Source organism: Monodon monoceros, unplaced genomic scaffold (genome assembly GCF_005190385.1).
Source record: "Monodon monoceros isolate NGI ecotype Baffin Bay Population unplaced genomic scaffold, NGI_Narwhal_1 Super_Scaffold_11, whole genome shotgun sequence".
Lineage (NCBI taxonomy): Eukaryota > Metazoa > Chordata > Mammalia > Artiodactyla > Monodontidae > Monodon > Monodon monoceros.
The window spans coordinates 93394413-93409991 of NW_021703767.1; the positions used below are offsets into that span (position 1 = coordinate 93394413).

A 15579-nucleotide genomic window follows, 5' to 3' on the forward strand; every position below is an offset into this window, starting at 1 on the left:
CAATACAATGATAAAAGTTGTGTATTTTCTGCCAGAAAAAATGCATACATGCACATAAACACAAAATTTTATATAAACTATCATAGGATTCACTACCTCCATTCTGCAAAGTAGATTCCAGATTAACGACTCCTAACTTACACATTGCCCAGTATACATAATGCTTACAAATACTAATAGAGGGAGGAATAAGCAATAAATATGCAAGCAAATACACAACAGAGCAAAGGTTGATATAAGCATTCATACTGGCTTATGAAAATTTGTCTGAAAGAACTGTTTAAAACATGAAACATAAAATATACTTGAGTTTTAAGTATTTATTTACAAAGTTCTTCCTAATACAACTGCTTTTAAAATATAGCAATAAAGGATCATTTACTATTTAAAAGTGGTACATATGTGGCATAGAAAAAAATCTATATAGTCAGTTAAACTATTATAACTGAAAATTGTTAAGTGACAATTAAACATTTGCAGTACTCCTTAAACAGGTAGGAAATAAAAATGCATTTATTCATAGGAACTTGATTAATTTGTATTACTGACTTAAAAAAAGACTACTGTGAAAGATAACATCAGGGTTTGAAAAGTATTTTACAAAAGCAAATAAATGCATTTCAGTTTTACACTTAATTATGAGGCCATGATAAAAATTTGACCATACACATATCTATGTATTTTACAGCAGGTTAGCCAACTTTAGAATTATTTCATAAAGAATATAAACAATCTTTACCACAATTTCCCCATGGTCTTATCCTTCAAAATGAAATTCCACACACTGTCAAACTAAATCAAGATTTGCTAGTGGCTAAAATCATCATAAGTATATTGTCCCTTAAACAGCTACAAGTATACACCAGTATCATGTTTGTTCAAAATATACATTATTTTCTAATCTTTCTGCCCTTATCTCAATTTGCAAGCGTATTTTGAAACCATCTCCTTTAACTGTTATTCTTGTTAATAGTGGCAAATCTTTAAAATCCACATGCTGTATCTTTATTTATAAAATAAACTGCAAAAGGAGCAGTTAAATAACTACTTTAAACAGCACATGTGGACCAAGAACCCACTATTCAGAGATCTATGCAGGTTTTTATCTAGTAAGTACTGTGGTATCACTTAATTTCTGAACAAATTGAGATACACAGATATTTATTTCCAAAAATTCATTCATGGACACTATACAAAGAGATTCACAGCAGTATTTGGCGTCAGCCAATAAAATTTATTTACTGTATCACGTGGCAAAGTTACTAATATCATGAATAACTTAAATGATTGGTCTTCAATTGCATTCAACAAAGAGAAAAATTACATCAAAATCAATATAATTTTTTACATGAATTAACTCAAAAAATGTAAGAGGTTAATCTTACTCTTTCAAGAAGAAAATAAAATGGCATAGTTTAGTGTTACCTTCTTTCCAGCGTTCACCAAGTGCTAACGACAAGTACCATTTAAGTCAGTTTCTTATTTGAATATGAGGTTGTTTAAAAGTTTCTACAAATTAAGATTTTTTTAAGCTTCATATCAAATGAGTTGTAGATCTACTTAAAGTATGACTTCTCCTTTCAAAGAAGGAAGGAAGGCTGACAAGGGAAGGAGATGGGATGCCCTGTAAAGACAAAATATTGTGTATTTAAAATTTTTTCTTTTAAAAATTGTAATATACAGTTTAGTTATCATACATGTCATTTTTACATTTTACAAATTATCATAACAATTAAGACATCTGAAAAATCTAAACTCTTTAAATAAACTTAAAATTAGGGGGAAGGGTGGGGAGAACACATAATTAAAACTATTTTAGCATTCTGAAAACAAGAAACAAATGGATAGACTAGTTTACTACATATGAACTCAGTTGAAACAGATATATGCTTAGTGTTTCAGATTTTTTTAAATTATAAATTAGAGTATAAGTTTTGAGGTTAAAAAGACAAACCCTAGTGGTTTCTTCTTAATCATAAAGCAGAATTAAGAGGAGTAAAATTACTTCATGGGAAATAATTTTCTAAATTAAAAGTCATAAACTCCGAAAGAGTTTTTATATTATGTATGCAACCCATATTTTTATGTCTGTATGTGTTTGTGTGTATGTATGATTTTGCTCCATGTAAAAATTGAGCAAAACAGCAGTGCTTCTGATAATAGAGATTATTAATATACTAAGCTGTCTAAACTTATTGTTTCAGAGTGGCAAAGTTAAATATCATCAGATTTTTAATAACAAAGAAACATAGACATGAATACCAAACACTCAAGAGGGGGTGTAAATCAAAACAAATTATAAAGGTACTGTTTTATTTTAGAGATATTAATGGCTAACTGTAACTAAACTTAGAGCCAGCAAGGTAGCTAGCTATAAATTCTCATCAATTAGGTAGTAAATAAAATGAAGTGTTTAAAGAGCTAGGTTGGTAAAGTATTACCATTCAAGTGATAGCAAAGAAATGATTTAAGTAGATAGTATAATAGTTTACATTTTCCTCAGGTAAAACCTTTACGATTTGCCATATTAAAAGCATAAATTTTACATAAATGTCATAAATCTAAGATTAAGAATCAGATCTGTAATATAAATCCACTTCACAGGACAATTACTACTATTTTTTAAATAATCATTTTCATAAATAAGAAAATCTCTAATGGGACTGATTTTTTCTGGACTTATGAGTAAATTACCTTGCAAACATATCTTTATGTGCCAATAAGCAAAGAAACTCTATTAAGCCTATGTTGTGAATTCAAAGCAGTTATAAAGCTGTGAATTCAAAAGTCCCCACCCACCTAATAAGTAATTCAGTGGAGAAAAATACTTTCTTTTTTCACAAATGCAAACTTCAAATAGCTAATAAGCTCACATTAAACTTCACGAGGCTTGTTCCCATTACTGGTTGGCATATCTCCTAATTCTTCACAAATGTCAAAGATGACTTGGATAGAACTTTTTTTGAAATTTGAAAACTCAGTATTTCCTTCTAGCATCTCTGAAAAACTAGCTCGTGAGGCAGAATGACGTATAGATCGAAACCAGGAGTTTTGAGAGCGCCCACCAGTAGAGTTTGAGCGCTGAACATAACCATGCTTAGTAAATCCAATTATAGTGCTTGTGGAAACAGAATGGGTAATCTGTTAGAACAGAAATAGGCAATTGAGAAGAGGACATGAACGTCTTAAAGATATTTTAGGTACTTCTTATTTATGTTGTCTACATAAAATTGACAAAACCATAAATAATATATATTAATTTTCCAAAATTCTTCTATTAAATCCAATTATCTTCATTTGAAAAGCAATAATGTTTATAATAGTTACTATAAATGCAGGAAATAAACAAGGGATAGTACTTTGGACTTCAGAAAGCTTACAGTCCGATTTTAGTAAATGAATGCTAAACTTTGTCAATTTCAATATATTTTTCATTAATCAAATTTCTTTGCAAAAATTTATATCATCAACTAAGTACAACTTCTCTCTCACTGGAAGGTTAATCTTGATTAAAAGTTCTGTATAAACATACTCATATTAGCTGTTAACCTTTGATGTATATTAACTAACGACTTAACTAGCTTTATAAAAAATAAGTTATTAAGCATTATGTGCCTTTTCTGTATAAACTTTAACAATTAAAGGTAACCATTTATAAAACACCAAAGCACTCCCTTTGTGTATATTAACTTATTTAATCCTTACAACTACTACTTTAGATTCATTTTACAGACAGTGAAATTGAAACAGGAAGATCTCTAATAAGCTGACAAAAGTCACACAGCTAGCAAATAGCAGAACTGGGATTTGAACATGTGAGTTCCAGAGTTCATGCTCTTAACCACTACTCAAACTGCCTTTGAGTACAAAATCACATTATACGTGAGTGTGTGTGTGTATTTACTCTCTACAATAACACCATAGGTAAGTACTATTAACCTCTTTTCTCTCATCTGCAAAAATGGGGATAAGAGAGAATAGGAAACTTGCTGAAGGACATACAGCTAAGAAGTGACAGTCACTTGCTTTTCTTAACCTTAGTAGGTAAGGTTAATAATTTTTACAAAGGACAGATACATCACTATTTAGTGACAGTAATAAATGTTAGAAATGCCCTTAATATTAATTAAATGACTAAAATTCTGACACTGTTGGGAATTTGGATTGCTCAGGAAACATTTAAAAATATATACATGAATTTAGAACCCATATCATCCTTTGATATTCACAGCTTCAGAGATTATATATTCATCACAGAAATAATGAAAGAAATAAAACTCAGTCTCTGCTATATTACTGGAGCCAATCTATAAATAGAACCATGGCTATTTACATCAGTAAAGTGATAGGCCAGATTGAAACATGTTTCTTAGAGACCTACAACTCAATCCCAGTAAAATTTCATATCAAACTACACATTAAGTAAGTCTCTAGTTCATTAAGTGAGGTTTTCTCAGTTACCTAACCCAGTAAAGAGGTCAGATGCTTAGATATATCCAAAAAATTGATGGAGATATTAATATTTCCGTCTTTAAAAAGTTAACAAATTCCACACCAACTTCATAAATTTGGAGTCATTTAGCCCATTAAATCAAAATCACTTACTGCTAACGAAGATGTGCTAGACAGACGACTCATTACATGCTTATCATTGCTAGAAGGACTTCTTCCCTCCACCGAACTTTGGGATGTCATAAGAGCCCTTCGTAGAGCTCTTTTTGGAGTTTTGGAGAAAGAGAATGCTCTTGTAACCTAGAGTTAAATTACAATTAATTAAAAAACCTAGACAAATCTAACTGATTAGAACAATTATATGTAAACAAAGCCAAATTCACACCAAAAGTTTTTCTATAAAAAGTATATAGCAAAATTAGAATCTCTTTGGACAAAGCAGTGAGAAAATGTAGTACATTGTAGATTACTCCATCTTGGTTTCATAGAGCACCTACACTAGTCCAGCAGGAGAAAGTGGGAGGGAAAATTTGGCATGAGAGAAGAAACCTGGGTGTTATCTGATTTTGCTACAATTTAGTTGTGAGATCTTTGATCCAAAGTCACTTAAACCTCAATTTCTTTAATTGAAAAAGTGTAGGAGTTTATTTGAATCATCACTATTAACATGTTTATCTATTATACATCATACATGTTAAATGCAGAGATAAATGATGATTAAAGTATAAAGCCTCCCCTCAAAGGCAAGGAAAACAACAACCAAGACTAATAAACCTAGCAAGTAGACTACAGTTGCAAAATTTTACCTGTAAAATTAAAAGTCTAGTTCTACTTTTAAAAAGCCCTATTACCAACATACTTGTGTAGTCCTCAACAACTTCAATGCTGTAAGGTAAGTAACAAAGCTATCTTCATCATTAGAAGTCTGAAACACACTTATGGTAAGGAATAGATCCCAGGTTTCCTGACTCTACTGTGTGCCCTTTGCTGAAAAATATCTGATTTTTAACCTGAATGCAATTCATGTTAAATGCAATTTCTAACATGAATGCACACGTATCTATACCTAAAACACCATCAGAAGTATCATAGTAACTAAAATGGGAAGGATAACAATTTGTTATAATTACTGTGCCAAAGAATTCACTGAGCTAAACTATTATCTCTGTAGGCCATTGCCTAGAACCAAAAACAGCTTTATTTTATACACTACCTGATGTCTATGGCAATACTATTTTAATATACTCTGAAAAATACATTTTGGAGATATGCTGAATAATAATTTCACTAAGACTCACCTTTTTTGAAGTCTTTTTTATTGCTCTAGATGCTCTACTCAATGTACTGTCCATATCTTTCGTATTTACTTCAAAGGATTCTGGATCAGCAGTGTAAATAAGATTCTCCTGTTGAAAATTAATATTTTTATTTTAAAATAAACAAAATAAAAATACACAACTGTTCCTAAAATCAAACCTTTAAGAACTTATATGCTCACATAGGGAGCATATATAAATGAAGCTACTCAAGATTTCTGATGTGTTTGATATAATTTCTACTCTGAAATTTATTTAAGGCCTCAAAAAGTATATAACAGAAGAACAAGAACTGATTCAAAGAATCAGATTTTTATATTTTTTACAGTGTGTGTGTGTGTGTGTGTGTGTGTGTGTGAGTACAGAAATATTTTCTCTTCAACATGGCAAAAGTTCTCAAATGATAAGGCACTGACTCAGGGCTTTTAAAAAATTTATTATGCATAATATTTGAAATGTAGGAAAGAGCTCAACTGCAGTTGCCTAATATCTGAATTTACAAACATTTCTTAGTAACAAAATTTCACAACTGGGAAGAATTCTGTGGTTTAACACAGTATAAATCAGGATATAGTTAAATGTTTGCTGCCATCTTGTGGTTAATTTTACTTTATGAAATATTTTCATTAACTGTTTATATTTCAGTTCTAGAATTATTAGCCATCCTGTGGCTAGTAATTCAATAGATTTTATTTTAAGGAAATTTTTCCATTAACCGTTTACATTTCAGAATCATGGTTATAAATTTAGAAAGGACTGCATAAGCCATGTAGTCAGACATTGTGAAAAATGCAGGAGTAATCTCTATAATAGGCAATCACTATACTGCAGAAATCCATTTTATATATGGATATCTAGAACTATGAGAAAAAATTCTTCCTTATAATGAGCAGTTTTTTGGCTTTACAAAAAGCTGTCTGCATCTCTTTTCTCATCAGCACTCTGTTGTACACACTAGCACTGTATTTCCTTCTATGAACCTTTTTGTGGAACAATCCTTTATTTATAACAACATATTCTTGGCCCACAGAATTTTTTTTTTTTTTTTTGGCGGTACGCGGGCCTCTCACTGCTGTGGCCTCTCCCGTTGCAGAGCACAGGCTCCGGACGCGCAGGCTCAGCGGCCATGGCTCACGGGCCCAGCCGCTCTGCGGCATGTGGGATCTTCCCGGACTGGGGCACGAACCCGCGTCCCCTGCATTGGCAGGCGGACGCTCAACCACTGTGCCACCAGGGAAGCCCCCCACAGAAATTTTTAAAAAACAAACAAATCAAGGGCCAGAGGAGGCGGTGGAATAGAAGGAAGTGGAACTCACCTCTTCCCACAAATATACCACAAATACATCTACATGTGGAATAATTCTTACAGTATACCTGCTGAATGCCAGCAAAAGATCTCATAAAACCAAAATGCAAGAAAGATGACCACCTAACAGGGTAGGGTGAAAGAAAGAAAACGGGAATTGGGACAGGATCTGTGGCCCTGGGAGGGTGCTGTGAAAGAGGAAAGGTTCCCTCACCATGGGAAGCCGCTTTACCAGCAGGGGAGATCAGTGGGGAGAGAAAGGGAGCTTCAGAAGCTTGGAGGAGAGTGCTGCAGCCAGTGTGCAACAAGAAGAACATAGAGAGACCTGCACAGAAGGCCCTGGCCATCTCACTGCAATCCCTAGCCTAGGACCCACATCTGCTGGTACACACAGGGGCTGAGTGCTAAAACTTGGGCTTCAGAGGACAGACCTGAGAAGACTGGCATTGGCTGCATGGAGACAGCCTGAAGAGGCTGGAGTGTGGTCCACAGCTGCAAACAGGGGCACGCGCAAGAAGGAGCCCAGATCTGTCACTGATGTCCCATTGTTAACCTGCAAGCTCGAAGGGAGGGGCGGGGCCTGGAACAGCAGCCTCATTCTCGGTGTGCTCACAGAGGGTGAGGCTCTGCCTCTATGATTTGGGAGCGAGCAAGCTTGGGTGAGCTGCCCACACATGGAGGCAGGGCTGAAACCCTAGCCTATGGCCAGCGGCCGCACAACTTCAGAAGCAGGGTTGAAATCTGAGTGTTCCAGCAGCTGTGATATCTGCAGATTTGTGCATCTGAGACAGCTTTGTAAACTCAGTGCCTGCAGGACATCAGAGTAGATTATTGGCGCTCCTGTGGCTGGGGCAGGTCTGGCGGTAGCAGGCTCTGCTGGTGCTCACACACAGAGGCAGGGTCGGGGTCTGGGCTGACTCAGTAGCTCCTACGGTGGGTCCAGGTGCTTGACCCAGTCCAGATGCACGACCATGGTATACCAGTGCTTGAACTCAGTGGTTCCATGTCAAAAGATCTATGCTAGTGGCTTTGTGAGCACAGCACCTGAGGGATACCCCAGCTTACTGTCTGAATTCCCATGGTTGAGGTGAGACTGAGGGCAGTGCCAAAGACAGTATACATTGGTGAGCCAACACGACAGGTAACAAGCAAAACCACAGAGCGACTTCCCAGTAGACAGCTTCTGCAGAGGAATAATCAGGGGTTCCTCTCCCAGCAGGGGCATTCAAGCCCAACTACCTCACACCAGTCCAGAAACAGAGCTGGTGGCATCTACTCCAACAACTGGGGTGCAGACCCTGCCCCTGACAGAGCTGTGACAACCAAAGAGCAAAGAGGAGGCCATGCTCAACATCAGTGCAGGCTCTGATCATCACGGTACAATCATACCCCCTATCAAGGGGATAACAGCTAACACACACTAAAGAAAAATGTGGCAGACATCCATAATAAAAACAGCCCTTGCACAAAAATATTACACTCACGAGGGCTACACAGGGAAACACAAAAAACAGCCCTTCAAGATCACAGCAGATAACTATTTCTCCTTAATTCACACAGTCAGAGAAATAGAAGTAAAATGAAGCAGAGGAAACACTCCCAATTAAAAGACCAAGAGAATTCCCCTGAAAGAACAATGAAACAGACATCTGCAGTCTAGCCTATCCTGAGTCCAAAAAGGAGGTAATGAAAATACTGAAGTAATTAAGCAAGTCTATCAATAGAAATGCACATTACTGTAAAAAGGAACTAAAAACTATAGAAAGGAGGCAATTAAATTAGAAAACTCATTTGCCAAAACAAAAGCTGAACTCGAGGCAATCAACAACAAACTGGATAATGCAAAAGAACTTATAAGTGATCTGGAAGATAGAATAATGGAAATCACCCAATCAGAACAGCAGACAGAAACACAAATGAAAAAAAAAAAGGAAAGCAATAAACAAGACCTATGGGATAATATAAAGTATCCAGATCTATGCATAATAGGGATCCCAGAAGGAAAACAAAGAGAAAAGGGGATCAAAAATTTATTTGGAGCTTCCCTGGTGGCGCAGTGGTTGAGAGTCTGCCTGCCGATGCAGCGGACATGGGTTCGTGCCCTGGTCTGGGAAGATCCCACATGCCACGGAGCGGCTAGGCCCATGAGCCATGGCCGCTGAGCCTGCGCATCCGGAGCCTGTGCTCCGCAATGGGAGAGGCCACAACAGTGAGAGGCCCACGTACTGCAAAAAAAAAAAATTTATTTGAAGAAATTATGGCTGATGACTTCCCAAATATAAAGAAGGAAACAGATACCCAGGTACAGGAAACACAGAGGGCCCCAAACAAGAAGAACCCAAACAGACCTACACCAAGACATATTATAATTAAAATGGCAAAAGTTAAAAGATATGAGGGTTCTAAAGGCAGCAAGAGAAAAACAAAGCGTTAATTACAAGGGAAACCACATAAGGCTATCAGCTGATTTCTCTACAGAAACATTGAAGACCAGAAGGGAGTGGCAAGATATATTCAAAGTCTTGAAAGGGAAGAAGCTGCAACCCAGGATACTCTAGCCAGCAAGATTATCACTTAGGATAGAAGGAGAGATAAAGAATTTCTCAGACAAGCGAAAACTAAAAGAATACAGCAATATTAAACCTATCCTAATAGGAGTATTGAAAGGTCTTCTTTAAATAGAAAAGAAGCAAGAATCTAGAGGAAAGAGAAATATCTCAACTGGAAAGTAAATCACTTAAATAAGCCAGTATACAGATTAAAAAAATAAATTTTTGTGAAAACAATGATAACTACAATGAACACCAAAAGAATAAACATGAAGATGTAAAAGAGGACATCAAAATCATAAAATGTGGGGGAAGAGAGTATGAAAAATATACAACAGATTCACAAAAACCAAAAAGAACAGAACAAAAGCGTAATACAAAAGAAAACCATCAAACTACAAAATGAAAAACAAAAAGAAAGGAACAAAGAAGAAATACAAAATCAACTAGAAAACAAGATTTAAAATGGCAATAAATACATATCTACCAATAATTACCTAAAATGTCAATGGACTAAATTCTCTAATAAAAAGACATAGAGTGGAAGATTGAATTAAAAAACAGGAGCTTACAATATGCTGCCTACAAGGGACCCACTTTAGGGCGAAGGACACACATAGATTGAAAGTGATGAGATGGAAAAAGATATTTCATGCAAACAGAAATGACAAGAAAGTGGGTCTAGCAATACTCCTATCAGACAAAACAGACTCTAAAACTAATGTAATAAAGATAATAAAGGACACTCTATAATGATAAAAGGGTCAATACAAGAAGAGGCTATTACACTCATTAACATAACACTTGTTAACATATGCAGTATAGGAGCACCTAAATACAAAAAGCAAATGGTAACAGACATAAAGGGAGAAATTGACAGGAATACAATAGTAAGAGACTTTTAACACCTCACTCACACCAATGGACAGATCTTCCAGATATAAAAATCAGTAAGGCAAGAGAGATCCTAAATGATACAATAGAACAGTTAGACTTAATTGATATTTTCAGGACATTACATCCAAAAAAACCAGAATACACATTCTTTTTAAGTGCACATGGAATAATCTCTAAGACAAACCACATACTAGGACAAAAAACAAGCCTGAACAAATTTAAGAGGATAGAAATTATTTCAAGCATCTTTTCTGACCACAAAGGCGTGAAACTAGAAATCAACCACAAAAAGAGAAATAAGAAAAAAATGATTACATGGAGACTAAAAAACATGCTACAAAAACCAATGGGTTGATGATGCAATCAAAGAGGAAATCAGAAGATACCTTGAAACATATGACATAAAAACACAACCATACAAAATCTATGGCATGCAGCAAAAGAAGTTCTTATAAGGAAGGAAATAATAAAGATCAGAGAGAAAATAAATAAAATATAGATTAAAAAACAGAAGAAAAGAGCTGGTTCTTTGAAATGGTAAACAAAATCAACAAACCTCTCTTCAGGCTCATCAAGAACAGAGGACCCAAATAAACAAAATAAGAAATGAAAGAGGAGAAATAACAACCAGTACAACAGAAATTTAAAAAACCATAAGACAATACTATGAACAATTATATGCCAACAAATTCAACAACCTAGAAAAAATGTACAATTTTCTAGAAACATACAACCCACCAAAACTGAATGAAGAGCAAAGAAAATTTGAACAGACCATTCACTAGATGTGAAATACAATATGTAATGAAAAAACTCCCTGCAAACCGAAGTCAGGACCAGATGGCTTCACTGAGGAATTCTGCCAAGCATACAAAGAAGAACTTATAAAAACCCTCCCCAAACTCTTCCACCAAAAGATTGAAAAGGGAACACTCCCAAAGGCATTCTAGAAAGCCACCATCACCCTGATACCAAAACCAAAAACAATACCAAAAAAGAAAATTAAAGGCCAATATCTTTGATGAATAAAAATGAAAAAATTCTCAACAAAATATTAGCAAACCAAATCCAACAACACATAAAAACAAGATCACATACCACAATCAAGTTGGATTCATCCCAGGGTCACAAAGATGGTTTGACATACAAATATCAGTGTGATAACACCACATCAACAAAAGAAAAGACAAAAAACACATGATCATCTCAATAGATGCAGGAAAAGCATCTGATAAAATTCAATGTCCATTCATGATAAAAACTTTTACCAAAGTGGGTATAGAGGGAACATACTGCAACATAATAAAAGCTGTTTTGACAAACCCCCAGCCAAGATAATACTCAATGGTGAAAAGCTGAAAGCCTCCCCGCTAAAATCTGGAACAAGACAAGGGTGCCCACTCTCACCACTTCTTTTCAATATAGGATTGGAAGTCTGAGCCACAGCAATGGACAAGAAAAAGGAATAAAATGTATCAAAATTGGAAAAGAGGTAAAACTGTCATTACATGCAGATGACATGACACTAAATATAAAAAACCCTATAGACTCCACACAAAAACTATTAGAACTGATAAATTCAGCAAGGTAATGATACAAGGTTAACATACAGAAATCTGTTGTATTTCTTTACACTAACAATGAAATATCAGAAAGTTAAAAAAAGAAAAAGAAAAAAATCCCTTTTAAAACCACATCATACACACACAAAATATTTAGGAATAAACCTGACCAAGGAGGTCAAAGATTTATATGCTGAGAACGCTAGAAAATTGTTAAAGGAAACTGAAGATGATTCAAAGAAATGAAATCATGCTCTTGATTGGAAGAATTAATATTGTTAAAACGGCCATACTACCCAAAGCAATCTACAGATTTAATGCAATCCCTATCAAGTTACTCATGACATTTTTCACAGAACTAAAACAAATAGTTCTCATATTTATATGGAACCATAAAAAAAACAGAATTACCAAAGCAATCCTGAGGAAAAATAACAAGGCTGGAGGCATAACCCTCTCAGTCTTCAGAGAATACTACAAAGCTACAGTAATCAAAACAGTGTTGTACTGGCCCCCAAACAGACATATGGATCAATGGAACAGAACAGAGAGCCCAGAAATAAACCAACATACCTACAGTCAATTAATCCTTGATAAAGGAGGCAAGAATATACAATGGAGAAAAGACACTCTCTTCAGCAACTGGTGCTGGGAAAGCTGGACAGCTGTATGTAAATCAATGACGTGAGAAGACACCCTCACGCCATACATAAAAATAAACTCAAAATGATAAAGAATTAAATATAAGACAAGACACCATAAAACTCCTAGAAGAGAACACAGGCAAAACATTCTGACATAAATTGTACCAATGTTTTCTTAGGTCAGTCTCCCAAGGCAATAGAAATAAAGGCAAAAATAAACAAATTGGACCTAATCAAACTTATAAGCTTTCGCATAGGAAGGAAACCATATAAAGAAAAGACAACCTACAGAAGGGGAGAAAATATTTGCAAACGATTCAATCAACAAGGGATTAACTTCCAAAATATACAAATAGTTCATACAACTCTATAACAAGAAAACAACCCAATCAATAACTGGGCAGAAGACCTAAATAAACATTTCTCCAAAGAAGACATACAGATGGCCAAGAGGCACATGGAAAGATGCTCAACATCACTAATTATTAGAGAAATGAAAATCAAACCTACAATGAGGTACCCCTCACACCAGTCAGAATGGCCATCATTAAAAAGTCTACAAATAACAAATCCCAGAGAGGGTGTGGAGAAAAAGGGAACCCTCCTACACTGTTGGTTGGAATGTAAACTGGTGTAGCCACTATGAAAACAGTATGGAGGTTCCTTAAAAAAACTAAAAATAGAGTTATCGTATGACCTAGGGATCCCACTCCTGGGCATATATCCAGAGAAAACTATAATTCAAAGATACATGCACCCCAATGTCCACAGCAGCACAATTTACAATTGCTGAGACATGGAAGCAACCTAAATGTCCATTGACAGATGAATGGATAAAGAAGATGTGGTATATATACAAAATGGAATAGGGACTTCTTTGGTGGCGAGCTACAACTACTGAAGCCCACGTGCCTAGAGCCCATGCTCTGCAATGAGAGGCCACCACAATGAGAAGCCTGTGCACAGCAACGAAGAGTAGCCCCCACTCGCCACAGCTAGGAAAAAAGCCCGTGCGCAGCAGCAAAGACCCAATGCAGCCAAAAATAAATAATTAATTAATTTAAAAAGAAAAAAAATTTTTAAAAATGGACTGACTACCCCTCAGCCACGAAAAAGAATGAAAGTATGCCATGCAGCAACATGGATGGACCTAGAAATTATCATACTAAATGAAGTAAATCACAAAGAGAAAAGACAAATACCATATGATATCACTTATATGTGGAATCTAAAATATGACATAAATGAACTTACTTACGAAAAAGAAACAGACTCACAGACATAGAAAATGTAAAAACTTATGGTTACCAAAGGGGAACGGGGGTGGGAGAGGGATAAACTAGGAGTTTGGGATTAGCAGATACAAACTACTATATATAAAATAGATAAACAACAAGGTCCTACTGTATAGCACAGGGAACTATATTCAGTATCCTATAATAAACCATAATGAAAAAGAATATGTGTGTATATGTATAACTGAATCACTTTGCTGTACACCAGAAACTAACACAATGCTGTAAATCAACTATATTTCAATTAAAAAACATAAAATTTGAAAGTCTGTTAATTTTTCTAAACAGTTAGGTAAATACTTTTAATAAAGTATTTACTTTATAAGCAATAATAATTATACCTCAATGTCTTTAAGATCAGATTTAACTATAATAAACTGAATGTTTTATTCCCACAGGAAATGTCCAAGTACTATACTGGAAAAGGTTATCTGTCTATACATTCTCCTCCATCTACGTCATTTGTGCAAAGATGAAGGGATCTATATCTATCACAAGTCTCTCCCATATATAATGAAGAAATCAAATTATTATTATTTTTTTTTTTGCGGTATGTGGGCCTCTCTGACTGTTGTGGCCTCTCCTGTTTGCGGAGCACAGGCTCCGGACGTGCAGGCTCAGCGGCCATAGCTCACAGGCCTAGCTGCTCCACGGCATGTGGGATCTTCCCGGACCGGGGCACGAACCCGTGTCCCCTGCATCGGCAGGCAGACTCTCAACCACTGCGCCACCAGGGAAGCCCCCAAATTATCTTTTAATGGACCTAGATTTCACCCAAGATCTACTACAAGCTACCTGATTTCTGGTGAGTCATTTAACTTCAAGAATTTGATTTTCTCATATATCTTCACTTTAATCTGTACAGGATAAAAATGGTTATATATTCATAATGGCATTTGATTTTAAGAGATTGGACTAAGAAAACTGCATTGGCAACTTGCCTGACAGGAAAAGCAACTTGCTACAATTCACCTATTGCTCTCAATAAGATAAAAGAACAATAGATCAAAATACTCTCTCACAGATAGCCAAGTCAAAGAGCACTAATGAAAATACATTATAAGTCCCAAAAGCTTCACTACAGCAGAGCCAAAGGAGCTGTAAGGCTATGAGGCCTTATATATGAGGCCCTGTCTGTAAGCTAGGGACTCAAAGAAATGTTTCATGTGTCTATATTTTTAAAAATTTCCTCCAAAACAACTTTTAAATCAGTTTTCCTCAATAAACACAACACAAACTCTCCTTCATCCATAATTAACAAGTCATTAGAAACGTACACGTTTAGTCTGTGTATTACCATGGAGTTTAAACTTTCATTATAATAGTGGTTTAAGAACTTACAGCATCTGCTTTACAAATGGTGTTGGCTACATGTCGACATAGCATCTTTAGCCAGTTTTCTTTTGGAGGTTCCTCTGATGTCATCTGGAAACTGAGCAGCACATTTGCCTGCTCTGTAGGTGGCCTCACAAGCAAGGCAAAAGCATTATGGCAATCTAGGGTTCCAGAATAATCACAAACATTAAATGTTACTCCTTGGAAAATGACAGACTTAACA

General features: G+C 35.5%; 1 protein-coding gene across 8 annotated transcripts in view; it reads right to left on the reverse strand.

The window, feature by feature from the left end:
* Positions 1 to 305: 305 nt before the first annotated feature.
* Positions 306 to 15579, reverse strand: part of ECT2 (epithelial cell transforming 2) — a 63623-nt gene continuing 48349 nt past the window's right edge. For 6 of the 8 annotated variants that reach the window (XM_029215268.1, XM_029215265.1, XM_029215269.1 and 3 more), the window contains 4 exons: positions 15363 to 15517; positions 5751 to 5858; positions 4606 to 4752; positions 310 to 1624 (listed from right to left, as the gene is read on the reverse strand). In XM_029215268.1, the coding sequence (XP_029071101.1) occupies positions 1535 to 1624; positions 4606 to 4752; positions 5751 to 5858; positions 15363 to 15517 (500 nt within the window). In that variant the 3' untranslated portion in view covers positions 310 to 1534. Of the gene's footprint in view, positions 1625 to 2681; positions 3142 to 4605; positions 4753 to 5750; positions 5859 to 15362; positions 15518 to 15579 lie in introns of those variants that run through there. The other 2 variants (XM_029215263.1, XM_029215270.1) reach the window with 2 other exon arrangements.